General features: G+C 54.5%; 2 protein-coding genes across 2 annotated transcripts; both read left to right on the top strand.

The window, feature by feature from the left end:
* Window positions 942–22788, top strand: DUSP15 (dual specificity phosphatase 15). Its single transcript, XM_018056866.1, has 16 exons — window positions 942–1135; window positions 1840–1873; window positions 3474–3556; window positions 5693–5742; window positions 6723–6797; window positions 7884–8055; window positions 9074–9342; window positions 12624–12634; window positions 12879–13312; window positions 18896–19085; window positions 19381–19481; window positions 20315–20411; window positions 20531–20596; window positions 21492–22054; window positions 22193–22438; window positions 22672–22788. The coding sequence occupies exons 1-16, from the start codon at window positions 1115–1117 to the stop codon at window positions 22780–22782; spliced, it is 2523 nt and encodes an 840-aa protein (XP_017912355.1). The 5' UTR covers window positions 942–1114; the 3' UTR covers window positions 22783–22788.
* Window positions 23070–26746, top strand: FOXS1 (forkhead box S1). Its single transcript, XM_018057686.1, has one exon. It carries the CDS (start codon window positions 25492–25494, stop codon window positions 26482–26484), a length of 993 nt encoding a protein of 330 aa, XP_017913175.1. The 5' UTR covers window positions 23070–25491; the 3' UTR covers window positions 26485–26746.

Genomic DNA, 27650 nt, shown 5'->3' with positions numbered 1-27650 from the left:
ATACAGTCAGTAGCTGGGAGCCCAGGGGGATTTGCCCAGGGTCACTGCACAGGTCATAGGTGAACGAATAGGGCCTGGAACCTTGGTCTCCATACCCACCTTTCCAGACTCCTGCCTCTAACTACACCCTGTTGCAGTCTCCCTTACCTCAAAGGACCCAGGTGACCATAATGCTCACTCATCTCCCTCTCCTCACATGTACCTCTGATTTATGGGAGCTCCGAAGTAGAGTTATGCCTGGTCCCAGGAAAGCTGACCCAGATGGTACCCTCCTCAGAGGCCAAAGTGTATGAGAGGAAGAGAAGAGGATGACTGGATGAATGGACAGACGACCAGTGAATGGATGGAGTGGAGGATGGGAGGACAGACCAGCTGCAGAGACGGGGAGGAGGATGACGGCGGGTAGGACGCCTGCATGGGGGCGGGGCAGGAGGGTGTACAAAAGGAAGGAATTACCAACTTTTCTCGCCTCACACAGAATCTGAAGATCAGAGGACCCCTATCAATCCAAATCCAGCTTCCGTCACGTTTCTACCAGAAAACCTACGAGGCCGAAGAAGCCCGGCGTTGTGCCCCAGGGCCCCACAGGGAGGGCCGGGCCGAGCCGGAACTGGGATCAGAGTCTCTGGGCCCCGCGGCTGGGGGGCTCTCTCCGCCGCCATCCGCAGCCGTCCCCTCCCCGAGCCTGACGGTGCCAGGGTTGGGGGAGCGCCCCCACCCCCCACCTCCGGAGGTGGAGGCCCCACGCGGCCCCAACAAGCTGTCGTTGTCCCGCGGGCCCCGGGCCCGGCACACTGGGGCTTTGTCCAGCCCCCCGCCGCGACCCACGGGTGTGGGGGGGCGGCCCACGTGACCGAGGGGTAGGAGGAGCCTGTGGCGGCGGCGGCGGCTCCAGCATTTCCCTCCCTGGCCGGGGGGGGGGGGGCGGCGGGCGGCGGCGGCGGCGGCGGCGGCGGCGGCGGCGGCTGGGGAGAGCTGGGCCGAGCTGCGGACGCCGGGCCCCCCGATCCCCGCCAGGCTGCAGGCGCCGGGCCCGGGCCGTCAGGGCAGCTGTTACCCTTGCCTTCAGCGGGTGGCGAGCTGGGGGTGCTCCCGGAACCCCGTGCCCAGGATCATGGGGAATGGTATGACCAAGGTAGGGGGCCGAGATGGCGCAGCCCGCCCCTGGCCGCCCCCAGCCCCGGCCGGGCGCCGGCCTCTGACCTTCTGGCTCTGGCTGGCTGTGTGTGTGTGTTTCTCCGTCTCGCTGGGACTCTGAGAGCAGACTTCAATGTCTGTCTCTCTGGGGCTGTATCTCTCTCTCTCTGTCTCTCCGTGTCTCTGTGACTCTGTATTTCTTGCTGTGGCTCTCTGTCAATCCTAGGCTCTATCTCTCCCTGAGTCCTTTTCTCTATCTCCATGTGTCTCTGTCGGCCTTGTCTCTGTCCCCCTGGACTCTCTAGAGCTGTTTCTCCATCCTTCCGGACCCCTACTCCCACACCCCCATGCCGCTGCCGGACCCTGCACCTGTCCCTACTTCCCACCGCCTCCCTGTCAGAATTCTCCACCGTCTGCCTGCTACCCGCCAAGTCCACCTCTCCATTCGCCCCTCCCCTGTGCTCCTCCCACTCTTTCCCTAGGTCTTTGTGCCCCCCTCCTTCTTCCTCTCCCCCCACCCAAGCTGGCCTCCCTTGGTGGCCTGCCTCTGCCGCCCTCCCCAGACCGCTCTCACAGAGAGTCCAGGCCCACAAGAGAGAGGACTCTGCTCCTTGAGTCCTGAGGGTCAGACACTCTTTACGAGTCTAAGGGGAGCTGTCATGCACCCCTACCCGGTTGACCCCCTGCCTGTCTCTCCTGTAGGTACTTCCTGGACTCTACCTCGGAAACTTCATTGGTGAGCACTGCCCACTCTGTCCCAAGGCCCTGGCATGCTCCCTGTCCCAGGCCTGTGTCCACCATTCATGCTCTGGCCCACGCACCCTGGACGTGTTCAGGAATGGGGCTGGGGGCAGGGAAGTGATGCCAGGCTAGGAGCAGGGAAGAACTCGTGAGGTCTAAGGGGGATGAGGGTGGAGGAGCAGCCCCAGTGCAAAGGGCTCAGACCCTGGCCGCGGGGCAAGTCTGCACCTGCTGGGAGCCTCAGCGTCTGCCTCAGCACAAGGCCTACCCCCGCCTCTAAGGATATTTTCTGTCTTGAGGTTCTGGGCTGAGGTCTGTTTGGAGGTGTTGCTTCTAGCTGGGAAGCTGGGAACACTTCCCTGCACAACCTCCTCCTCAGAGGAGAGGTCTCTAAAGACTGGACTCTACCTCAGAAACTTCACTGGTGAGCACTGCCTGCTCTGTCCCAAGGCCACGGCACTCTGCCTGTCCGAGATCTGTGCTAAGACACAGGCTGGTCTGGAGCTCGTGAGACCCGAGGCAGGAGAAGTCACTTCTATCAGTGGAGTCAGAGAAAGCTTCGGGGAGGGAGCAACATCTGCCTGGGGCAGAGCTTTCTCCACCCACTCCTGTCCTCCCTGGGCTTAGGGGCTCCCTCTCTCCTAAACCCTAGTCCCTTCCTCCCTGGGAGCTTCCTCAGCAGTTCACACCACATCAACTTCTGAATATTTGGTAAGTAAGGTCTGAATCCTCTTTAAGTATGTAGGCCCATGAGGGCAGGGGTCATGAACTTGACCCCACAGTGCCATGCTCGGCTAAGGGTGCACATAGTAAACAGTCCATGTGGTGAATGATGAAGTGGGCATGGAGCGGAGATAGAGTGTTATTTACTTTGATGATAAAAGATCTTCATACACTGGGAATCCAGCCCCTAGTGATGGTCACTGAGAACTGGGGGTGGGGGGGGTCGGCATCTCCCTGGATCGTGTTTCATTTAACTTTATAGATACAGATACACTATTTAAAACAAACAATGGAAGTCTATTCTGCACGCTATTTTGTAGCCTGTGTTTTGCATTTAGTAATATATTGTGGACTTCCTTGCACATCAGCAAGGAAGATCCTTTTAGTAGCTGCAGAGTATTCAAGTATGAATATACCAGTACTTATCCAGTCCCTTTTGGGGTTGTTCCCATTTTTAACTATTTCTGATGTGTTCACGGTCATAAGAGAGAACATGGTCTTCTCCCACACAGTTTTCCGTGTGACTTCATTCTTCTGTAATCAAGATTCCTAAAAGTAGAATTGCCTGGTCAAGAATATGCCAGGAAAGGGTGTTTGCGATGGGAAGAACGGGGGGGGCCAAGGCTGAGGAGGTTCTGGGCTGTTACCTGTGGGTACCCCAGTGGTAAGACTGAAGCCTAAGGGTATGACAGGGGTATCCCCTGTCATGCTGGGGGCAAGAGGTGGCGGAGCAGGGCACTGGCGGAGGGTGGGCAAAGGTGGAGAGGGAGGGACCAGGAGGAGAGCAGGGCTGTGAGCTCCTGCCTCACTTGACCATCGGGAACATACAAATCACACCTGCCAGGTTGGCTCAGACATCCTGTTTCTTTCAGATGCCAAAGACACAGATCAGCTAGGCCGGAATAAGATCACACACATCATCTCCATCCACGAGTCACCCCAGCCTCTGTTGCAGGTATGCCTTACCCCCACCCTAGGGCTGTGCATAGCGGGGGAGGGGTGCTTTACACCCCCACAGCACCCGTTTATCAAGTACCAACTACGTGCCAGGTCCTATTCTGGCACATGGGCCTTCCTGAGCCATGCTAACTCATTTGGTTAAAAACTGATCTGTTTTCCATTAGCATCCCTACTCGCTCCCTCTTTGGCAACTGAGGACCAGAGAGGTAAAGTAACCTGCCAAAGGCCACACATCGAGGAAGCTTAGCTCCTTGGCTAAGGAGCTAAGTCCTCACAGGGGCTTCCCACTGTCCAACTGAATAGATGATTCTGGGCTCTGCATCTCACTTGTGACCTGGGGCTATGATTTTACCCATCTGGGCCTCTGATCCCTCAGCCCTGTCTGTCCCCAGGGAGCTGTGAGATGGTGAAGATGTTTTGCACACTGGCCTCCACTGAGAGGGTTGGTGCTGGTATTATCAAGTCCTGGAAAAAACGGAATGAGGGTTATGACCTAGAGTCGGAAAGGCGGAAATCCAGGCCACATGTGCTAGAGCCCAGAGGTCTGAATTCATATCTTTACCACATTCTCTCTGGATGGAACCTTGAGCCCAGGACTTCACCTCTCCAGACCTCAGTTGTCTGAAAAAGGGGGATTTTACAACAGTTCCTACCCCACTGGGTTGTTGAGAGCCACATAATAAGTACTCAATAAATTTTAGCTGATATAATAACAAAGTTAATCATATTCTCAACCTATAAACAGAGCCCCTACCTTCTTATCTGTTAGGGTCTGGGTCACCCACTGAAGGGAAGGAACATTGGGTGGAAAGGGGCCCTGGAGATCTGAGATCCAGACCAGCTTCTGTCACAGATTTGCTCTGTGACCTTGGGCAGGATCCTCCCCCTCTCTGGGCCTTAGTTTCCCCTTGTGTCAGATTTGATGGTCTCTAAGAGCAACCTCTGATAATCTTTGGTTCTCAGTGTCATTTGTAGAAGAAATTTCCAGGTCAGTGGAGTCTGCTTTTGCTTTATAGGAAAGGTTTATTTTGGAGTATTTGGAGAATGCAGTCACTAGAGTGCCTGGGGAATCTGTCTAGGCATGACTATATTTACTAATGAAATGATAGCTGGCAAAATGAGTCCTTGCTCCCACAGCCCTCCCCTCTCCTCACCAGCATCTCCCTCTCCATCCATCACAGAATTTACCAGTCAGGGTTTGATAATGCCCAGGAAGTTCAAGGCCGGTTGTGTTGCAAACTGAAATTGCAAACCTTGCAAAAGATGCAGGCTCTAGTGACCTTGGGGAAGATGAGTTCTAGAGAAGGGCTGGAATTTCACACAAGCCACTAACAGATGAGGAACCTGGCCAGGGGGTCCCTTAGTCACTGGCTGGAGGTGGGCCAGGCCCTTGAAAAGAGCCATTTGAATATTAAAGGACGAAGAGAGGTCCTTGAGAAAAGTGCCTCTTGGAATGTGGGCAGAACTCATCTTTAAGATCTTGTGTGAAGGTTGGGTATGATATCAGAGCATGTTTGTTGGAGAAATTACTGACACTTCATACCTTGATTATTTTAATAATTAGTACAGAATTGGGAAGATGCCCTGGAGAAAGGTATGGCAAACCACCCCAAGATTCTTGCCTGGAGAATCCCATGGACAGAGGAGCCTGGTGGGCTACAGTCTATGGGGTCACAAAGAGTCGGACACGACTAAAGCGACTTAGCATGCAGAGAGTTTATACCTACAGTTCATGAACTAAAAGTTTATCTTCATAGTTTTTGTTTCTTTTCAAGATAATAAAATCTACTTTGCCCTTCTTAACTGTATAATTTTGTAATCTTCACATGGAGGGGAGTCACTTTAAGTGACCCTTTCCCAGCTGTTAAATAAAAGGTCCCTGGGCCCGTTTTTGGCAGATGCCCAAGCCACCCATGGGGTTAGGATACTATCTTCTCAGAAGGTTCTGGAACCATAGATGGTCAGACCTGAGAGGCTCTCAGAGAAGGGGTCTATCCTCTGGGCAGAGACAACGTGGCCCAGAGAGGGGCAGGAACTGGCCTAGGGTCGCAAGGTGCTTGGGAGGCCCAGGCTGGGGTCAGGGGGTGCAGGCAAGGGCTGCCCACTGCCCATGTGTGTTTTGTACTTGCAGGACATAACCTACCTTCGCATCTCAGTGGCCGACGCCCCTGAGGTACCCATGTAAGTTCCTCTGGACGGGCTGACAAACAGGACAGCTGCCTCCTGTGGTGGGAAGAGGGAGGGTGGGAAGTGGCCTGAGAGAAGACAGAGAAGAATTCAGGCCCCAGAGCTGTCCTGGGGACCCCAGCACAGGTGGTCTCCCAGACTGCTTTGACTCTCAGCCACGTCCTTGCCTATGCCGCTGGCCAAGCCTTAACCTCCCAGAAGAGCTCAATGTCCTCAGCTATGAATGGAGAAAGCACCCTGTCCCTCAGGCTCAGATGCCCTCATGGGTTTGAAAGGGTCAGGCTCAGCCTGTTCCTGGCCTCGGGGTTAGGAATCTGGGTTCAGGCCAGGCTTTGCCATTTACTTGCTGTGTGACCTTGGACAAATCACTTCCCCTCTCTGAGAGAAGAAAAATGGGTGTGTGGGGTGTGGGGGTCTGTCATCATCAAGGAGACTTTTAAGGATCAGATGGTACAGGTTGAGGCTGTAGGACAGGGCCTGGTGTGTAACGGAGGCTCAAAAAGCAAAGATTGTTTGTGTTATTAGTAGTAGGGGCCCCCAGCCTGCGGGGGACACAGACAGACACTCTTGCCCATTGGGACTCTTGCTCCCAACCCCACTGCTGACTGTTATTGTCCCCAGGTGCTCTGATTATAGACCCCAGAGGGGTGGGACTCCTCCCACCCATTTCCTTGAAAGATCAAGATGAATCCTCCATAAAAACAGGACCCCCAGGACCCGTTGAGGAGGTGCCCCTGCCTCTGTGGTGGGATTTCATCCAAGGCCTCTCACCGCCTGAAATGCCACCATTATTGCACACACACTTCTCCACCTGTATTGCAGCATCGCCCCCTAGTCACCTCATATGCCAGCTGACCTGAGGACTCAGGGCTCTTTGTCTCTTGCCATCTCAGAAATGGGGGGGGTGGGGACAGCTTCTTGGAGACCTGTGCCCCCCACCCCAGCACTCAGTGCCTTCTTGCTTTCTTCTCTAGCAAAAAGCACTTCAAGGAGTGTATCAACTTCATCCACTGTTGCCGCCTCAATGGGGGAAACTGCCTTGTACACTGGTGAGTTAGGGGAGGCGTGGGGGGAGGGGGAAGTGAGTGAGTGTCCTCCATCCTGAACACCCTCATCCTGGGGGGAGTGCAGCCTGTCACCATGCCTGACAGTCCACCATTTGTCTGACAGCCTGATGGATGACGCTCTCCCCAGCTGTGGCCAGATAGCTGTTTCTCCCTGAGACTCAATTTTCTCATCTGTGAAACAGGGGACAGACTGTTGACCTGATGGGCTATTTGGAGGAATAGGTGAAGTCATGTGGGTAGTTCAGCATCCTCTAGTAGTTCCGGCTCCTTCTCCTCCCCTCCAGCCTTAGAGGCTATAGTATAGGGCAGTGAGGAGCCCCAGGCTGGGAGATGGAACCTTTGAGTTTTCCCAGGACCCCCTGGCCCTGTAGATGTCATTCATCCCATGACTTCTCACCACTCTTGCTTCAGGGAAGCTTTGCCTGAGCCATAGGGACACCTCCTCTAGCCTGTCTCTCCCCCTCTCTCCTTTCCTTGCTTCAGCTTCACTGGTCATCTCCATTCTTCAAGTCCATCTGGATCCCACTCACATGGTCTTTGTACACTGCCGGAATATTCTTAACAATCCTTACCCATCTTTCAGAATTCAGCTTGTTGTCACTTCTTTGGGAACCCCTTCCCTAATCCTCCACATCCCTTCCACTAGATGAATACCTCTTCCTACACCATCTCCTAGCCCCTGGACTCATCTTCCAAGCAGTTATCACCACCTGAAATTGTCTCCGTGGTTAGTGTCTGTCTCTCCCATCTTATAAAGCCCCAGGCTGGCAGAGACCACGTCTGTTTTATTCCCAACTATATCCCCAGTACCTGAAAAATCACCGATGATCAGGAAATAAGTGTTGAATGATTGAGTGAAGTGATGTTTCACTCAGGCCTTTGTTGTGGGTGAATGCCAGGCAGAGGGTACAGCAAGGCCAAGGCTTGGATGTGAGGAGACAGGTTTTGGCAGGTTCCTTGTAGTTGGAGCTCAGGAGGCAAAGGTGGGAGAGCTGAATGTGGATTTGGTCCCTGGGGACACAGAGGAGACTGGGCCTAACCTGAAGTCTTGGGGGTATGGTGTCCCAGCTTTGCAGGCATCTCCCGAAGCACCACCATCGTGACGGCGTATGTGATGACTGTGACGGGACTAAGCTGGAGGGACGTGCTTGAAGCCATCAAGGCCACCCGGCCCATTGCCAACCCCAACCCAGGCTTTAGGCAGCAGCTTGAGGAGTTTGGCTGGGGCAGTTCCCGGAAGGTAGGGGCTGCGGCTCAGTGGTAAAGAATCCGCCAATGCAGGGGACGCAGGTTCAATCCCTGGGCTGGGAATATACCCTGGAGGAGGATATGGCAACCCACTCCAGTATTCTTGCCTGGGAAACCCCATGGACAGAGGAGCCTGGCGGGCCACACATGGGGTTGCAAAGAGTTGACACAACTGAGCAACTAAGCAACAGGGGCAGGGGCTGGGGCCGGGGTGCGAGACTTCTTACTTGAGCTGAGCACTGATTGGAAAGAATTTTGCCTGTGCTTCAGACCTGGCAGAAGATTTTTCTGAGGTCTTGAACTTGTGGCTCTTGAGCTAACTTAGCCCCTAGGTGTATTTTGGACAGCCAGAGGTTTTCTTCTCCTTTTAAACTTAGGATGTGTATACCCGCGGGCCAGATTATGGACCCTTCAATTTGGCCAGGTGCCAGCAATGCCCACTCTGCCTGCCTGGAACCTGAAGGCATTTGAGCCTCTGGCTCCTTTGGAGAGACCTGTCCAGTCCCTACTCCACCCCTGGGTCCTTAAGGAGGCCAAAGCAATTCCTTCTCCTGTGCCCACTGGGCAGATGGCACGTGTAGATGTCAGGGACTGAACCAACCCTTCCCCCTCCCCGGAATAAGAGATGAGAAACAGAGAGAGAAGCAGCCAGTGTAGGAAGCCAGGCTGGTTCCGAGTCTTGTCTGCAAGGCTGTATTAGGAAAGAGACAGGCGAGTTTTGCAGGCTGGGGAGGACTTAGTGTGGTCCCCACTGTGCAGGTGGAGGGGTCACTTCAGTAGGTCTGGAAGTTGGAGTGTCAAAGGGGAAGGAAAGGACTCAGGGAGAGGGGAGGGACTCGGAGGGAGAGGGGGCTCACTGAGGTGGGTGGAGACCCCACGGGAAGCTAAGAGGACGTTCAGGAAGGGGAGGGGCTTAGCGAGGTGTGGGGAGCTAGTAAAAGAGCGGAAGCTCTGAGGATGGAGAGGGGACCCGGGCCCGGGCACCGACCCCGCCCCTTTTCCCGGCCCAGCTTCGCCGGCAGCTGGAGGAGCGCTTCGGCGAGAGCCCTTTCCGCGACGAGGAGGAGGTGCGCGCGCTGCTGCCGCTGTGCAAGCGTTGCCGGCAGGGCTCAGCGAGCGCGGCCGCTTCCCCGGCGCCCAACTCCACGGCCTCGGAGGGGACCCTGCAGCGCCTGGTGCCGCGCTCGCCTCGGGAGGCCCACCGGCCGCTGCCGCTGTTGGCGCGCGTCAAGCAGACTTTCTCCTGCCTCCCGCGGTGTCTGTCCCGCAAAGGCAGCAAGTGAGGATCCCGTCCCCGCCGTGGCGCCCCTCGTCCTCCCGACTGGTCCCCCTTCTGGGATCGTCCGGGCTTCTCACGGCCTTCAGGAGGGGCCCAGCGCCCGTGGGAGCCGCGCGGCGGCCTGATCCCTGCCCCTGCCCCTCTGCCCGCCTGGCTTGTCTGCGTCTGCAGTCCGTGTGTCCTCCATCTATGTGTGTGGCTCTGTGTCTGGGCCGGCTTGCTGCAGCCACCTGGTGCCTTAGTCCTTGGGCTGCGGGAGGGTGCACTCGCGCCTCCCCCCCGCCCCGCCGCATTGAAGGCGGCGGGAGTGGGAGTGGGGGAGGGGGAGGGTTGGATGGGCCTGGAGGATATTAAAGAGACACAGAAGCTGCCGGTCTGATCTCGCCTCCCAGTCATTCAGTCATTGAGCTAAGTGGGGGCGCTGTTCCTGACGCCTGCAGGAAAGAATGGGAGGAAGTTTGCATCCCCTTAGGCCTGAGGAGCCTGCCATCTTCCCAGCCCTGCAGTGTGCTGGGCTGAATTCCACTTCGTTTATCCTCACAGCTCTCTCTCCCTGGAGCCCTGGTCTCCAGAAAAGGCCCCCAATTCCTCTTTCTCTTTGAACCCCCTGCCCCCTGGCTGAGCCCCTGCCCTCCCTGAACCCCACCTTTTCCTCCCCATCTCCCTTCCTTTCCCTATCCACAAATCCTAGCTAGTAAAGGTATAGAAGTAGTTACCTCCCTCATGCCAGATTTTTTACTTGAATGAGCTCACTTAATCCTCGGGGAGGAAACAAGTTCAGAGAAGTCAGGCAGCTTGTCCAAGGACACACAGCCAGAGTAGGGGAAGCTGGATGTGACTCTGGACAGTCTGTGTCCAGCTCCTTCTGGTCTTGAAGATTACTGGCCAGGAGGACCCACCCCCGGCTGGTAGGAATGACCCTTCCCACAGAGTTTAAAGGCCAGGGGAGCACTGAGAAGGGAGGGCCTCAGGGCAGCCCAAGAAAGCAGCAGACTGACTGAGGATGAACAATGGTCACCTGAGCTTATGTTTCCTAAACTAAAATTAACTTAGAGTTAAGAGGGATCTGAAATTTCTGTAATCAAATAATCACCTGTACCGGGGTTCTTATGATGCACCAAGACCTGGGGGTGATGGGGGAGGCCCAGATTCCAGGATTTGGGGTGGGAGATGGATGAAATAACCTTCACTTGCTGCCCAACCTCCTTGGCATTCACGCAACAAAAGTTCATTGAGTACCTACTGTGTGCCAGGCCATGAGCTGGGCACTGAAGACACAGCAGTGAGCAAGCTTCTGCACTCATGTTGCTGATATTCTGATGGGAAAGACCCTGGATAAACAGATAAACCAAAGAAAAACTACTTTTGGTAGTGAGGGAGGGAGCTGCTTTGCTGTGTGGGTGGAAGCATTTCAGGCAGAGGGTACAGTACCTGAAGAGGTCTGAGTTAGGAGGGTGTATGGAGAGCGGGGTGGTAGGACTCACCAGAGTGCAGGAGCCTGTGGTCCTCCTGGCTGGTTAGTGGTGCCACCACCCGCCGGGTTTAAAACATCTTTGCGTTTCTGTTGGTGTCGCTCCCTATTTAAAAGCCCCCATCACCCTCTGGGCTTCCCTGGTGGCTCAGAGGTGGAGATACAGGTTGGACATCTGGGTTGGGAACATCCCCTGAAGGACAGCATGACAACCCACTCCAATATTCTTGCTAGCAAATTCTTGCTAAGAAGAACCTGGTGGGCTGCAGTCCTTGGGGTCACAAAGAGTCGGACACGACTGAAACGACTGAGCACACACAATTATCTCTGTCATCTCTAGGAGACAACAAAACCCCTTGATAGGATATTCCAGGTCCTTCATGATGCTCCCCACCCCCCTCTTCATTACCTTCACCACACTCTGGCTCAGCAACCGCAATAATATTATCACTCATTTATTGAGCACTCTCTGGGGGTCAGGCAATGTGCTGGACACTGGACCTGCATCTCATGGAATCTCCAAGTGGACCTATGAAGTAGGCTTTGCTATTTGATAGATGAAGAAACTGACTGTCTTGGTGCTAGAGATAGTCAGCTAGCAAGTTGGGCGGGGGGGGGGGTGGGCATTGCTGGGATTGGAATCCAGGCAGTCAGGCTGTGGACCCCATCCTCCTCGTTACTATGACTCTGCCCCCTGCACTGAAAAAAACGAAGAGATTGCCTGATACAATCAAGACTCCTGTTTAGATGCATGTATTACTCTTGTATTTAACCATCTGAAATTCTCTGTGCCCCTTTGGAGCCCTGCAGTTCCAAGTTTGAATCCTGGCTGTGACTGTAGAAGGGTCAGAACTGGGTGGCAGCTGCCATATGAAGAGAGAGAGTGGGGAGCATGAAGAAAGCTCCCTGGCAGGTACACACGAGGGACAGTGCCCAGCCTCTGGTCAGTGCTGGCCCCCATCTTGCTCAGTGCTGGCTGCAGGGAGGGCTGGTTTCTCCCTCTCAGAGCCTCAGTTTACCCAGGTACACAGCCAGCGTGGAGCAGTCTGAGCTCCTTGACCTTTTTCGTATCACAGTCCCCCTTTGACAGTTTAATGAAAGATACGTGCGAGCTAAGTCACTTCAGTCATGTCTGACTCTGCGACCCTGTGGGCTTGTAGCCTGCCAAGCTGCTCTGTCCATGGGATTTTACAAGCAAGAATACTGGAGTGGGTTGCTGTGCCCTCCTCCAGGGGATCTTCCCGACCCAGGGATTGAACCCTTGTCTCTTACGACTCCTGCATTGGCAGGTGAATTCTTTACCACTAGTGCCACCCAGAAAAAATACGTAGAGATGAAAAAATTGCATATACTTCTGGTGGGGGGGTCGGGGGGGTATCACAGACCCCACCAGGAATCTATAAACTCTAGGTGCAGCTGTTGGGAGGCAGTGTGGGACACCGTTTAGGCTCTTGGACTCTGGGGGCAGAGTCCCGGATTCAGATACTGGCTCCCCCAGGCACTAACTGGGTGACCTCAGTCTTCTAATGACAAAGTCAGTAATTTTACTCACCTCACATGCTGTTGAGATGTGAGCAATTTAGACACTGCAGGAAAGCCAGATCAAGCATCTCAGGGAGTGGTCAGAAGGGGACTCCCAGTATTTAAGGAAATATTTCTCCAAGGGTGGCTCATGGATCACCTGGATCAGAATCCCACGGGGGACTTGTTTAAAATTCACGTTCCCTGACTTCTTGCCCAGGAAATCTGATTCTGCAGGTCTAGGTTGGAGGCTGGAACTGTGCATTTTAAACCAGTCTCTGCCTCCCAGTTCTGCCAGGAGTTAGTTTGGTAGGTTCTTTGTTTTTCCCACCTCTTCAGTCCTGGTCCTGGAAAGAGACCAAGTTTCCCGGAGGCTGGGAAGAAAGGAAAACAGGTGCAGGGATGGAGCAAGGGACACCCTGGGTGCCCGCCACCCCCGGCCCCCGGTCCCGCTCTAGGGACGGATAGAACCCAGGGCTACTCCGCCCTTACCCTCCAGTGGGTCTTGGCCTCCCAGGGTACTTCAGGCTGCCCGCTGTGTGAGGACTGATGCCCTTCAGGCCAGGCGACACAGGGTGGGGCGAAAGGGCCTCCAGGGAGCAGAAAGGAAAGCGAAACTTCCTACCCAGACTTTCGCTTTCGCCGCCTCCGCGCTGTCCAGGTGGCCCCGGAGCGCGATCCCCTGTCGCCCTGGGGTTCGGTCACCCGCGCGCCCCAGACCTGGTTCCCGGAGCACTGCGTTCCCCTATGGCCGGCGACCCCTGGCGGAGGGACGAAGGGAAGGTCTCCGACAGCAGGCGACCCATGGCGGGGGCCGGGGGTCCCCTGCGCCTCCGAGAATGGCTGGTGGCGCAGATCGAGAGCGGGCGCTATGCGGGGCTGCGCTGGGAGGACGCAGGCAAGACCCTCTTCCGCATCCCCTGGAAGCACGCAGCCAAGCAGGGTTACCAGGTGCGGCAGGACGCTGCGCTCTTCAGGGTAAGGGAGTGGGGGCGGGGGTCCCAAGTTTAGTTCCCGGAGGGCTCTGTATGCACGCGGTCCCAGCGCCTGGGGCGACCTGATGCGCTGTTATCTCGGGCCACTCGCTCAGCCCTTAACCTCCGCTGTCTCTAGGTTGATGATAATGTTTTCTACATATGGGAGACCCTCCCGTGGGTGCCTGCTATGTCGCTTCAGTTGTGTCCAACTCTTCGTCACCCCATGGACTGTAGCCCACCAGGCTCCTCTGTCCATGGGATTCTCCACGCAAGAATACTGGAGTGGGTTGTCATGTCCTCCTCCAGGGGATCTTCCCAGACCCAGGGATCAATGCAGGAGTCTCTTATGTCTCCTACATTGACAGGAGGGTTCTTTACCACTAGCACCACCTGGGAAGCCCACCCTCTTAAAAGCGAATTAGCCAAGGGCTGCATGACTTGCACCGTCCTCACCCTCTAGGGTACTTCACCCTCTTCCTGGGGAAATTAGATACCACTGCCACAGATGGAAATTCCCTCCACTTCCCACCTCTAAACACTTAACCCCAGCAACTTCGGGGCATTTTCTGTGCTTCCCAACACCAGCCCTTCTCAGGGACCTCCTCCAGGAATGCCTTGTCTTTCTTCAGTCACCATTAACTTCCTCTCAAACTGTCTCTTTCCCATCAAGGTTTTAACTCGGATCTCTTCCATGAGCAATAAGCAACCAGCCACATCCCAGAGCACTGCCACCATCCCAAACACCACAGCTACCTCCAGCTCCTGCTTCTCTGGTAGCTCCCCTCTACTTTTACAGGGTATAAAGCATCTAGAAAGGGCCTTCTGGTCATCAACTCCCTCACTCATAGCCCCTCAGCTCCTCCTCTCCCCAGTCTGGCTTCTCTTTCTCCTGCTGATGTCGCTATGTGTCTCTCAGAATGCCATTGCTATCATCTTCTTAGACACCCCCTCCCCCGCCTCAGTTGGTCTACATCTAGTGGTCCCCTCCTCCTCCTTGAAACAGTCTTACTTGGTTCCCAGGATCTCTGTGTGCCCACTCCACTCCCACCCTGACCTGTTCTCCTCCTGCCTTCCGGGCCCCTGCTTCTCAGCCTCCATTCCCTCTCCTCCTCTTTCCGTGTTCGCAGCACTCCCTCCTGGGCCTCCCTCCCAGTGTCCCACTCTCCTTACACAGCCTCAGCGTGGAGCCCAGTGTTTCCCAGCCTCCCCTCCAAGCCCCAAGCCTGCTAGTCCATCACTCCCAGACCTCTCAAACTCAGCACCTCCTCAGGACCACACTTGTCAGCTCCTCGCTGCAAAATTGTTTTTCAAAATGGGAGATGGCATCACCTGCCACCCAGACTGCAGAACCAGGCACCTGAACCCTGGCTGCTCCCCTCTCTTCCAATCTCATTCTAACCCATTACCAAGGTGTTTGGCTCTTTCTGCAGAACTGCTCTTTGGATCTACTTGGATCCATTCCCATCATCTCTCACCAGGACAACTGAGTGCCCTGCTTTCCCGTCCCTTGGCTCTCCCCTTTGTCCTCCAGAGGGATCACTCTAAATGTAAATCTTGCCTCTGCACTCCCCTCCTCAGATTCCTTCCATGGCTTCCTGTTGCTCCTTACCAGGACCTCAGAGCCCTGCACAAACTGCTCCTCTCTGGCTTCTGTCCACCTCTCCCCACTCCCTCCCCAACTTCAGACCCAGCCAGATACTTCTTTCACTTTCCAAACGGTTCCTGTGTCTCTCACTGGGAGACCTTTGTACATTCCGTTCCCCCTGCCTGGAACACCCTCTCCTCCTTTACCGGCCAAATCCCATCATGCTCAGCATAAACATCCCCTACTGAAGACAAGCCTCCCCTGATGTATTCATTTGTTTAAAGCATTGAGGAAGCTCTCAGTGCTTCTCCAAGTCAGCCCTGATCCCTTCTGCTTCCTCCATTGAACAACTTTCCCTATGAATTATAAGTGCCTTGTATGACTCTGCCTCCTCCAGCTGCCCGTGGGTGGTGACCCGGAGCACAATGCCTGGCCCACGGAAGGAACTCATTAAGTGTCAAACAGGTGGTTACCTGGCCTGTACCTTAAGGCTATGTGCTGTTCAGAAGTGGGAGATTCTGTGGACTGGCCCTCCCTATCCCTCTTTGGGGGTGCTTTGACCCATCCTTCAACCCACTAGTGACACACACATGTGGCCCCCTGGCTTCATGCCCTCCTGGCACCTCAGAGCCCACAGGATAATGCTTGGCCTTCATAATCCAACTTCAGTCTGTCTTCTTCCTTAATTCCTCTTTTCCTTTCCCCCAGCACATGCAGTAGATCCTCATTCTTCACAGATTGCATATTGACAGATTCTCTTGCTTGCTGAAATTATGTATAATCCCCCAATTGATATTCAAGGCACTTCTGCAGTCATTCACAGAATGGGAAAAAAAAAAAAAAACTGGGTCACCAACATGCACACTTCCAGCAGAGGCTGAACAAGGTGACAACCCCAGTTTCAGCTCTTCTATTGTCCTTTCACAGGTATCCTTTCAGAGACAATCTTTAGTGCCACATTTTTGATACTTTTTGTGCTTTCTGTTGGTGATTTCACTGTCTAAAATGACCCCCAAGCCCACACAGTGCTGAAGCTTTGTTAGGACTCCTGACACAGGAAGGGTGTGATGTGCCTTTTGGAGAAAATACCTGTATAAGGTAAGTTCCTTTCAGATGTGAGTTATAGTGTTGTTGGCCATCAGTTCACTGTAAATGAATCAACAGTTTATATTCAATAAGGTGTCCTTCAACAGAAACACACATAAAACAAGGGTATGGATTGACTAGTTGATAAACAGGATGTATTGACCAGTTGATGTACCAGAGGTGGACAAGGACTTAGCCTTGTATTTCCTTTAGGAGCGATAGTTCAGTGTTCCCTTACTCAGTGTATCTGTAAATTTTATGAAACACAACTCTCATGAGTAATGAGAATCAACTATATACATACCCTCACATACATTCATCAGCTCGTCATACCAGGCTGCTCACTGTCCCCTGCATGCCGCATGCCACACTTTTGCTCAAGCTGTTATCCCGCCAAGAATATCACTTCACCTGGCAATTTCCTACTCATCCTTTAAGGCCAAATTCAGTCCATCCCACAAATATTTACTGAGCATCTCTTGTGTGCCAAGCGCCACTCTATGTGCTTAGGGGGCACAGCAATGTTCCCAAAGATCTCTCTCTCAGCTTGGTGACAGCAACCTGAGCCTTCAGCCCAGGTTACCTTTGAGTTAGAGCATCATGGATATAATGAAAAGTTCTGCAGCAAACAAGCACGGACTGTGTGCCAGGTGCTGTGCTAAGCATCTTACACAGACCGCTCATCTTACACCTGCCACAACCACGTGAGGTTAGGTATTATTAGCACAGTTTACAGACAGCAAAATCAAGCCTTAAAGGTCTCACCCCTGGCAAGAGACACCAACACGGGAATGTGGCTTTCGTCTGGTGTCCCAGTAAGCCTGGGATCTCCAAGAGCAATAACTGAGTGCAGTTTATCAGTTAAATCACCCCCCCCCCACCCAATCCACCACTGATTCCTGAATGTGATCAATTCAAGCAAGACATCTCTTGTCTTCCCCTTTGACTACTCTGCTCCACACTGGCCTTCCTTGAAATCTAGCTCACCCCCATGGCCTTGGCCCTTGCTGTTCTGGGAAGAACAGCCTTCCCCCAGTTCTTCATCAGACTCCTTCCTTCTTTTCAATCAGGCTTCAGCCCAAATGCCACTTCCTCCAAGAAGCCTTTTCTGATAACCCTCTCTAAAGCAGTCCCTCCCATTTTTTTATTTATTTAGTCCCTCTACCATAACAGTTGGGCTTCCCAAGTGCCAAGTAGGAGGCAGAGGTTCAGTCCCTGAGTCAGGAAAATCCTCTGGAGAAGGAAATGGCAACCCACTCCAGTATTCTTGCCTGGGGAGTCTTGTAGACAGAGGAGCCTGGTGGGCTACAGTGCATGGGGTCGCAAGAGTCAGACACGACTGAGCCTCTGAACAGCAAACGACAACCATAGCAGTCACTCTAATGTGTTTAATGAGTATCTTTGGTTTATACGTGTTCATTGCTGTTTCGTGTGTGTTCTTATCTTAGGGACATCATCTTGTGTTGTAGGTCTCATTCTGTATCTTACTTTGATTTCACTCAGGGTCAGCTCTGAAGATCTATTCTTGTTCTCTGTCCATCTAATTTGTTTCTAGATGCTGTACAGACTCTATAGTGGGTATCTATTACACACACACACACACACACACACACACACACACACACACACTCATCTACTTTCCCAGGGATGGACACAAATTTGCTTTCCGGACCACAAATAACTGCGGTGAATCTGGTCCCTTCATGAGCTTCTGTGAGAATGCCTTGGGAACTGAAATTTCTGGTCACAGGCTATGCTTATACTTAACTGGACTAGGCATGCCTAAGTACCCTCCAGAAACTCTGCCCCCATTCCACTAACAGTGTCCACATCCCAGCCAGCTGGCTTAGCCAACTGGCTAAATTTTGTAAGCTTACAGGTGATATCTCATACTTTTATCTGCACTTCTGTGGCACTAATGAGTCACAACATCTCCTATGCACATGGGCTACTGGTTGCCTCTTCTGTAAACCACCCATTGGTGTCCCTTGATAAGATTTTTTTTTCTTTCGGGGTTGTTCTCTGTTTCTTCTTGATTTGCAGGAGTTCCCATATGTTCTAGATCTTAGCCCCTTGCTGATTTCAGACTTTGCAAATTTTTTGCCTATGGTTCATGCCCTCAAAATTCTGTTTAAGAAACATTATCTGCCCCCTAGAAGATTTCTTCCTACATAATCTCCTATTAGGTTTATGGTTTCACCTTACTTTTGTTTTTTTGGTCACCCGGAGTCCACTTTGTATGGTGCGGTAGATGTGGATTTCATTTACGGCTCTCCAGGTAGCAGGTCCAGAGAAGGCAATGGCACCCCACTCCAGCACGCTTGCCTGGAAAATCCCATGGGCGGAGGGGCCTGGTGGGCTGCAGTCCATGGGGTCGCTAAGAGTCGGATATGACTGAGCGACTTCACATTCACGTTTCACTTTCATGTATTGGAGAAGGAAATGGAAACCCACTCCAGTGTTCTTGCCTGGAGAATCCCAGGGACGGGGGAGCCTGGTGGGCTGCCGTCTATGGGGTCGCACAGAGTCAGACACGACTGAAATGACTTAGCAGCAGCTAGCAGGTCACTGCCATCATTTTCTGTCCCATTGTATTATTTATTTATTTCTCACAATCCATAATTTGGAATATAATTATTTCTTTTCAGCTGTTGGCAGCTGCCTTCTCCCATTAGACTTGCATTCCTTGAGAACAGGGATGTCTGTCTTGCTCCCCCTTCAGTCTCTAACTTGAGCTTGCTCAAGGAGCAGGAGCTCAAGAGATAAGTGTTGGATGGAGGGAGGGAGGAACAGAGGAGCCTAGGGGCAGAGAAAGAGAGAAAAGGGTGGGAGCCAAGGCAGTCCTCATCCCTTTCCCTGGCACCAGCCCTGTCTCCCAGGTCATTCCTCCCCAATTCCCCTGCTTATCCCCAGGCCTGGGCCATATACAAAGGCAAGCACCTAGAGGGCATTGACAAGGAGGATCCCTCTACCTGGAAGACACGGCTCCGCTGTGCCCTCAACAAGAGTGCTGACTTCTGTGAAGTACCTGAGCGCAGCCAGCTGGACATCTCCAACCCCTATAAGGTCTACAGGCTCCTGTCTGATGGTGCCCACGACCCAGGTACCATACTGCCCCCTGGAGGTAGAAGCTTAGAATGGCTCTCTAGGCAATAAGGACTCCACCTTGCCCATCTGTAAAATGGAAAAGAGTGAACTTACTGAGCGTAAAATCATGGGCTGGTAAACATAGAAGGCTGCTTAAAGTTTATCTCCCCATTCCAAAAAGAGGAAACTGAGGCCCAGAGAGAGGTGAGCCTTGCCTGAGATCATGCAGTGAGCTGGGATCATCTCAGACAAGGTTGAAGGGATTCACCTTGGGGCCCATGAAACCACAGACTGTTTCTTGCTCCATCCAGTCACCAGGGCTTGTGCTCCCAGTAAAGAGGAGGGCATTCTTCAGAGCCAGCAGAAGCCCCCTGGAGGAGTGACAGAGCCAGGCTGCAGGACAGAAGAGCAGGTCAGCATGTCCTTCTAGCCCCTGCAGCCTTGCCAACCCAGTCACCTCGCACCCATGCCAGCCCCTCTACAATCTCCAGTGCATCACCTCATCCTCTCCACCAGGTCTTGGCCATCATTGTCCCCATCCCGCTATCAGCTCTGCTTCCTACCTCTTCTCCATCTCTGCGATCACTTTCAGCTCCTTCATTCTATTCTCCTTAACTCCACCATCTCTGTCCCATTGTCTCCATCACCTTCACCTCCATCCCTCCTGTGCATCAACCCTATTTTCTCCCATTTCACCCCCTCTCCCCTGTTATCACTGGGTCTATCAGTGTGTCCCCACTCATGCCACCAAATCCAGTTCCACCATTGTATTCCCTTCACCTTCATCACCTCTAGCTCTCTATCATCTCCTGTCATCTCTGTCTCCATCATTGTCTGCATCACTCTTACTCCACCCCAACATGTCTCCTCCTTCATCTACAGTCCATTGCTCCATCCCCATCACCCTACTAGCCTGGTTCATTCCACTGTCCCCTGGGTGCCATTCCATCCATCGCTCTGTCCCCCCATTTCTGTCACTCCATCTCCTAATTCACTCCTAGCACTTTTCTCCCTACCACAATGAATTTCATCTCTGACCCCATCATCTCCAAAAACCCCATCAACTCTCTCTTTACCTCTGTGGGGAAAAAGAATTTTCAGCTCTGAAACCTCAAAGTGCCTATTAACCCCAGCTGCCCTCCATTCTGCCCAGACCTCCATCTGCCCCAGTGCAGACTGTCTGGGAACTCCTGTGGCCCACAGGTCTCATCTCCTACCCTTACCACCCTTCCTCCCAATGCTCAGGATGTATCCGGATTAGTCACAGAGGATAAAGACAAGGAGCAGCCTTCCAGGCTAGCCCAGCAGGACTTCCTGCTCCCAAGCCCTTTGGCTGACCACAGTAAGGACTGGGTCTCCTTACCCAACCCTGCCCCCTCCCTGGCCTCTTCTGTGACCTTGTTGTAAGGGTAAAGGCACCCAGCGTGAGACAATGCCTTATTGCTTTTTCTCCTTCCCCAGGCTACCAGGCACAGAATCCCATTCACCCCTGGAGCCCTTTGCCCTCTGAAGATTTCAGCAACCCTGGTAAAGAACTGGAAGGCCCTCTCCTCTGACCACTGTGCAGAACTGGGGAAGGCCCAGGATTGAGGCCAAATAGCCTCTGTCTCCCACCCAAAGCACCCATGCAGACTCCAGATAACAAGAGTGAACATTTGTTGAGGGCTATGGCAACCCACTCCAGTGTTCTTGCCTGGAGAATCCCAGGGACGGTGAAGCCTGGTGGGCTGCCGTCTATGGGATCACATAGAGTCAGACACGACTGAAGCGACTTAGCAGCAGCAGTAGCTTATGCCAGGCATCCTTCTAAGTCTCCCCACAGCCCTGTGAGATAGATACTGCCATTCCTGTCATTTTACAGTTGCAGAAGCCAGACACAGAGATTAAGAACCCTGCCCAAAGCCGCACAGTAACCTTTCGAAAGTTACTAAGAGGCCACAGTTCCTAAGTGGCAGTGAGAGATTAGAATCCAAGGGCCTGGCTACAGAGCCCACAGCCCTAACCACTGAGCATCCTGCTAACTGTAGGCTGCTGTTTTATTGTTGTTGCTATTATTATTATTTCTTCCAGCACTAAAATCCTTGCTGGGAAGACGCTCCTAGAATTCCAGAAACTGGGGCTAGGAGCGCAGCAGTATCGCGCCCTCATTGTACTGATGGCTCCAAACTCTGATTTTGAAGCTCAACTACCAGTTCCATCCTGGTAGTTAGAAGTATGTATCCGTTGAAAGTACTTACACTGGAAGCTGCAATTATATACTACCACCACCACTACTGCTAGAATTATTGTCACTTAATGGGAGAGAGTGTCAGAAATTCCTGAGGTGGGGGCCGGGAGGACCGCTGGGTCCCCTGCCCGGTTGTGTGGATGGAGGGGGAGCCGGCGCCGCCAACGCCGGGCGCGCCCGCTCCCTTTCCCGCAGATTGCTGGCTGCACGTGCGGCTCTTCTACCGCGCGGAGCTGGTGCGCGAAGCCACAGCGCTGGCGGCCGAGGGCTGCAGCCTGAGCCCGCGGGCGGCCACCGCGGCCGCCGAGCGACTGCTGGGGCCGCCGCCGAGGGTCGCGCAGGTTCGCTTCCCGGAGCCGCCGGCCAGCGCCCACGTGCTGCGGCGCCTGCTGCCCCACCTGGAGCGCGGCGTGCTGCTGTGGGTGGCGCCCGAGGGCGTCTTCGCCAAGCGCCTCTGCCAGGGCCGCGTGTACTGGCGCGGCCCGCTTGCCCCGCACCGCGCGCGGCCCAACAAACTGGAGCGCGAGCGCACCTGCCAGCTGCTCGACACGCGCCGCTTCCTCGCGGGTAAGAGCGCGACAGCCGGGTTTGAGAATTCTGGGCCTGGGATGGACCTGGAAACAAAGGACATGACACGGAAACACCGAGAGTGGGAACGAATACGGACATGGGCCTGCAGGAGGTGGAGGTGTAGGCTTGTGGCAGGCTTGGGGCGCTGGGTGTGGGACAGAAGCCTAGGACTTGGGCACGTGCTGTCTTAGGGCATTAAGCATAAAGTGGGCATTGGGGCACTGGGCACAAGATGGGCATAGGTGAGTGGCAGTGGGCATGATAGTGAGCCTAGGGCACGAGGCACAGGGCCTGAGAATTAGAAGCAAGACATGAGACAGGCATAGGGATGTGGAAGTGGGCCTGGGCACATGGGGGATGTGGATTTACAGGACATGGTCAGGAGATATGAGCACAAAGTGGGCATCAGATGGGATCCCCCCACCCCAGACCCCAACATCTCGGTGCCCGTAGAACTGCGAGCCCACCTACAGGATGGTTGCCCGGAGCCCGAATACCAGATCCGGCTGTGCTTTGGCGAGGAGTACCCGGGGCCCCCGGACCAGCCCGAGGATCGGCTCATTATGGCCCATGTGAGTCACTTTCCACACCAGCGGAGAACCACCCCCCACCCAGCCCCTCTAAATAGCCTCTCACTGCTCCCTCCAGTCCCAGCTCTGCCCCTGACCTGCCATATGACCTCTGATCTGGAAGACCTCCTGTGTGAAAATGCATGTGGAGATGGGTTGTCACTCCCCACCTCTCAACAAAGTGGGTGGGTTAGGAGAAGTTTGGCTCATTCCTCCACCTCACTCCCACCCCGCAGGTGGAGCCAGTCTTCGCCAGGGAACTCCTCCTGCACTCGAAGATCCACGGCCAGGTGCCCGGGTGGCAGGTTCCCAGCCTAGCATCCCCGACAGCATCAATCACCCTCTGATGCAGCTGAGTCAGCCCTAAGCGGCTTCTTCTTCATACCATACCCACTAAAACAACTCCCCACAGGGTATAGATCCCACCCTAGTCCTGCCCCAACTGAGCCAGGGGATTTAAGGTAGGTTGGGACAGTGGAAGCCAGTCACGGCCTTCAACCACTCAGCCACCAAGCTGGAGCCTGGGAACCAGGCGCAGAGATAGACAGCTGGACCTGAGGCATCAGGCTTGGAAATCAAACTCAACCTTGAGGCTCCAGAAATAACAATTAGGACAGAAACAAGGCTTGATCTTTTTGTTGAGAGTCGGACATGTCTACACTGGTTTACCTAAAGCAGACTCTAACTGCAGTTGATCCGTTATAAAGTTTGCTTAAAGCTGAGTTTACTGGGAGTTCCCTGGCACTCCAGTGGTTAGGACCCTGCACTTCCACTGCTGGGGGCCCAGGTTGGAGGGATCCCTTGTTGTTGGGGAACTAAGATCCTTCAAGCCCCACCGTCTGGCCAAAAAACAAGGGGGGGGGAGGGGTGGCTGAGTTTACTAATAATTAAACCCTTGGTATGGTTTAGACTGAAGCCCAACCAGTAACAGAACTGTCACACTTCTGAGGGGTTCTGAGTTTCCAGACCCTCATTCCACCTGCCACAAGTCTCTCTTCTTTGGAGGGGGTAAGAGGTAGTGGGGGTCGGGGCTCCCGAAACAGAGGACTTGACCTGAACTTGGGGCTTTGAATGCTAACCACTAAACCGCCGCCTGTAGATACTGACTTTGGAGAACCTGAGGCAGGCCTAGGATAGGAACCTAAGTGGGAGCCAGGAGTCCATCCCATCCCCAAGCCCCACCAATTTTTGCAAAATGTGAGTTGTAGGGAGTCTGTGAGAATTGGGAGGGAACCCCCTCCACCATGAAGGCAGTGACCCTGCCTTGTCAGTAAAGTCACTGTTTTCTACCCCAGATATCAGACCTTTTACCTTTTCTGATTTCTGACTTTATTTATGGGAGTTCTCTTACAGATGGCAATGTAATAAATTTTTCAGTGATACATAAATAAGCCACTTTTACAGAGGAGACACTGTGTGACTCCACAAAGGACAGAAGTCAGTCAAATCACTATTTTTAAAATTCATTCTACAAGTGTTTATTGAGCACCTACTCTGTTTCAGGCAAATGCTGCACACCGGGGATAGAGCAGACCGTGGTCCCTATTCTCTTGGGGGTCACAAACCTGTTTTGCAGCGGTGGCCCGGTAACTGTCCTCTACCCCTGCCCCTCACAGAAGGAGTAGCATTACGGAGGTCCAGACTTCTGAGTTGAAATCACAGCTTTGGTCTCTCACGAGCTGTGCCACCGCAGGCAAGGCACTTAACTTCTCTAAGCCTCAGATTCCTCATCTACTCTGAGGGCCTCTGGAGCAGAGTCAGTCTGAGAAGCAACTGTCGAGAGGGGAGGGGAGCTGGCCTAGCATGTCAGTGGCACGCAGGAGGTGCCTGCTGACTTGGTTTGCTTGGGGCTGGGAGAGCACGGTGGAGGTTGCTTCATCCTTCAGAAGCCTTGACTGTCCTGGGCTTCGCTGTACCCCCAGCCTAAGGCTGCAGCTATCGGAGAAACTCAAGGTGACAGTCCTTGTCATGTCGAAACCCTTACTCGGTGCCAGAACTCTAAAAGGGCACTGGATTCCGTGTAAGCTTTACCACAGCCTGGACAACTGCAGAGTCATCAGCTCCATTTTAGAGATGGGAAACTGAGGCTCAGCCAGAGAATTGGTTGAGAGCCTCTGGGAAGGGGGATGTCTCTGGCCTGAGGTCTGTCCTCCCCATACTAGTCACTAGAGGGCGCCAGCGCTCAGCAAGCCAGGTTTGGGCTGGCTCTCATAACCACCCTAGATGCCCCACCTCTTGCAGACCCCAGTGCTAGAAGAGCAGGGAACAGTGTGACCCCGAGTGCTCTGCACTGCGGGGAGGAGAAAGAGAATCACGGGCCTGGGAGGACGAGGAAAGGAGAAAGAGGAAACCAGAGGTGGGGATTCAAGAGGCCCCTGAGGCTCTTCTCACAAAGCTCCCTGTGCTTGAGCCACAGATCCTACCTCTGCTCTCTCCTGAGAGTGTCTGCGTGTGTGTGTGTCTCCCTCGTCCTGTCTTGGTGGATTTCTCTCTCTTGTTCAGTGATTCTTTTTCTGTGCTCTGCGCACGTGCGCCCATGCATGGGGCTGGCTCTCAGTGTCTCCCCTTTCGCGTCCACTTGTTGTCTCTTGTCTCCGCCTGTCTCCTCTGTGTGTTCCTGTCTCTCTCTTATTATGTCCCCGCCTCTCTTCCTCTCTGTCCTGCCTTTCTTCATTCTCTCTATCTCTGCCTGGATCTCTTTTGGTTTCTGTCTCTGTCTCGCCCAGGTGCACATCCCGTCCGTCCTCCACCACCACCACCAGCCAGCACACGTGGGCTGAGGGTCTCAGTCCCTTCCCTCGCGTGCCTCCTCACCCTGGGCAGCTGCTCACAGCTTCCCAATCCTGGCCTCTCCTGCCCGCCCCTCTTGAGCCTGGGGGGAGGGGAGTGAGGGAGGAAGGGAGGGCAGCCTGGCGGGCCCACCCCTTTTTGCCTTTCCAGGCTGGGAGGCTGGGCCAGTGGGCCTTTTAACCAGCCTGGGCAGGCTGTGCCGGACACCAGCCCTGGACATCGTGCCTGGCCTCTGCGGTTCCGGCAGCCCGGCCAGCCCGGCCAGCATGCAGCAGCCGCCCCCACCCGGGCCCCTGGCCCCTGCAGCCGAGCCAACCAAGCCTCCTTACAGCTACATCGCCCTGATCGCCATGGCCATCCAGAACTCTCCAGGGCAGCGGGCCACACTCAGCGGCATCTACCGCTATATCATGGGCCGCTTCGCCTTCTACCGCCACAACCGGCCGGGATGGCAGAACAGTATCCGCCACAACCTGTCACTCAACGAGTGCTTTGTCAAGGTGCCTCGCGACGACCGCAAGCCGGGCAAGGGCAGCTACTGGACGCTGGACCCCGACTGCCATGACATGTTCGAGCATGGCAGCTTTCTGCGCCGCCGCCGGCGCTTCACCCGACGGGCAGGTGCCGAGGGCGCCAAGGGCCCCACCAAAGCACGCCGTGGACCCCTCCGAGCCACCAGCCAGGACCCAGGAGCCCCCGACGTCGCAGCTAGCAGACAGTGCCCATTCCCACCGGAGCCACTGGAACCCAAGGGCCTAAGCTATGGGGGTCTGATGGGGGCCTTGCCAGCCAGCATGTGCCCGGCCACCACTGATGCCAGACCTCAGACACCCTCAGAGGCCAAGGAGATCCCCACGCCCAAGCCTGCAGGCCCAGGGGAGCTCCCTGTGGCCACCTCGTCTTCCTCGTGCCCTGCTTTTGGCTTTCCCACCAGCTTCTCTGAGGCTGAGGGGTTTAGCAAGGCCCCTGCACCCCTCTTGACCCCCGAGGCCACCATCGGGAGCAGTTACCAGTGCCGGCTGCAGGCACTGAATTTCTGCATGGGGGCTGACCCAGGACTCGAGCACCTCTTGGCCTCAGCAGCCCCCTCCCCTGTACCATCCACCCCTCCAGCCTCCCTCCGAGCCCCGCTGCCCCTGCCAGCTGACCCCAAGGAACCCTGGGTTGCAGGCAGCTTCCCTGTCCAGGGAAGCTCCAGCTACCCATTGGGGCTGACCCCCTGCCTGTACCGGACGCCAGGAATGTTCTTCTTTGAATGAAGGCCAGCCGGCCTCAGGCCGTCCCTGCATAGCCCCTGCCAACTACGCCCTCCAGGCTGAGCCTGACTCTGGGATCTGGGGAGCTCTCAAAGGACGCGGGCCTGGCAAGCCCACGACATCTGGGACAGAAAGCCAAGATTGCAGCGGTGAACACTCAGCCAGCCCTAGGGCCTCTGGACAGACTTGGGGGTGAGGGGAAGCAGGGCCCCCTGGGGATTTACTCTGTGGCTCTCAGGGCCAATAAAGCCAGTGTGATGATGAGGGTCAGTCTGCTGGATGGTTGGCAGCTGAATACCAGGACGCCTGGTTCCATGTGGAATGGGTGTGGTTGTGGGGTGGAATGGCAGGGGGAGGGGACCCCAGATAGATATGTCTCACATGAGGCTCTCTACTGCTGGGGACTTTCTCAGGAGGTTTCCCAGGAAGGCAGAGGAAGGGGGAGCAGGGAGTGGGAGAGAGAGAGAGGAGGGATCCAATCAGGAGAGATGCCCAGCAGGGTTGGGGCTGGGCGGCACTGAGGGGCTGACCCTCCAGCCCCAAAATCTGTGACTCGGCTCCCTCATGATGAGCAGCCACAATACCTGTGACCATTTGTGGTATTTATCCTGTCCTGGGCTCATATATATCTTGTCATATATATATGTGTGGTACAGAATGTTATCCCCATTTTACAGTGGTAGAAACTGAGGCTCAAAGAATTTGGGGCTCACTAGCTCTGGCTCCAAATGGCAAATGAGTGGCAGAGAAGAAATCCAAACCAGGTCTGTGTGGCTCTACCCGCCCCCACCCCCACCCCCCAACAACCAATCCTAACTTGCAGTTTGAGTGAGGCTGCAGGGTGGCACATAGGGTGACCCCCTCAGAGGGAGGGGGGCATTTTTTGAAGCCTGGCGTGCCAGGGCTAAAAAGCCACCCCTCACCCCTAACACAGACAGGGAGCCCAAGGCTCAAAAGGCAGGCACACTTCCCTTGTCTGGATTTCCCATGTGACTGGGAGACCTCCCTGAGCCAACAGCTCTCTGAAGTCTCCTGGTGTCTCTTTAAGAAAACATTTCCCTTAAAGTGGGAGGGGGTGGCTATCCAGGGTACAGCTCAGAAGAGGCTGAGCCCTGACCTTTGACCTTCTTCAGCTGCCCCCTTGGGTGGAAGCAGGAGAAGTGGGTATA

The sequence above is a fragment of the Capra hircus genome, chromosome 13 (genome assembly GCF_001704415.2).
Source record: "Capra hircus breed San Clemente chromosome 13, ASM170441v1, whole genome shotgun sequence".
NCBI lineage: Eukaryota > Metazoa > Chordata > Mammalia > Artiodactyla > Bovidae > Capra > Capra hircus.
This window is presented reverse-complemented; position numbering and strand designations above follow the sequence as displayed.

Coding starts and splice junctions, on each gene's coding strand:
- DUSP15 (XM_018056866.1), top strand. CDS start 1,115: ATGGGGAATGGTATGACCAAG. Junction 1,136..1,839: donor TGGGGAATGGTATGACCAAG/GTAGGGGGCCGA, acceptor TCTCTCCTGTAG/GTACTTCCTGGACTCTACCT. Junction 13,313..18,895: donor AGGACGCTGCGCTCTTCAGG/GTAAGGGAGTGG, acceptor GCTTATCCCCAG/GCCTGGGCCATATACAAAGG.
- FOXS1 (XM_018057686.1), top strand. CDS start 25,492: ATGCAGCAGCCGCCCCCACCCGGGCCCCTGGCCCCTGCAGCCGAGCCA.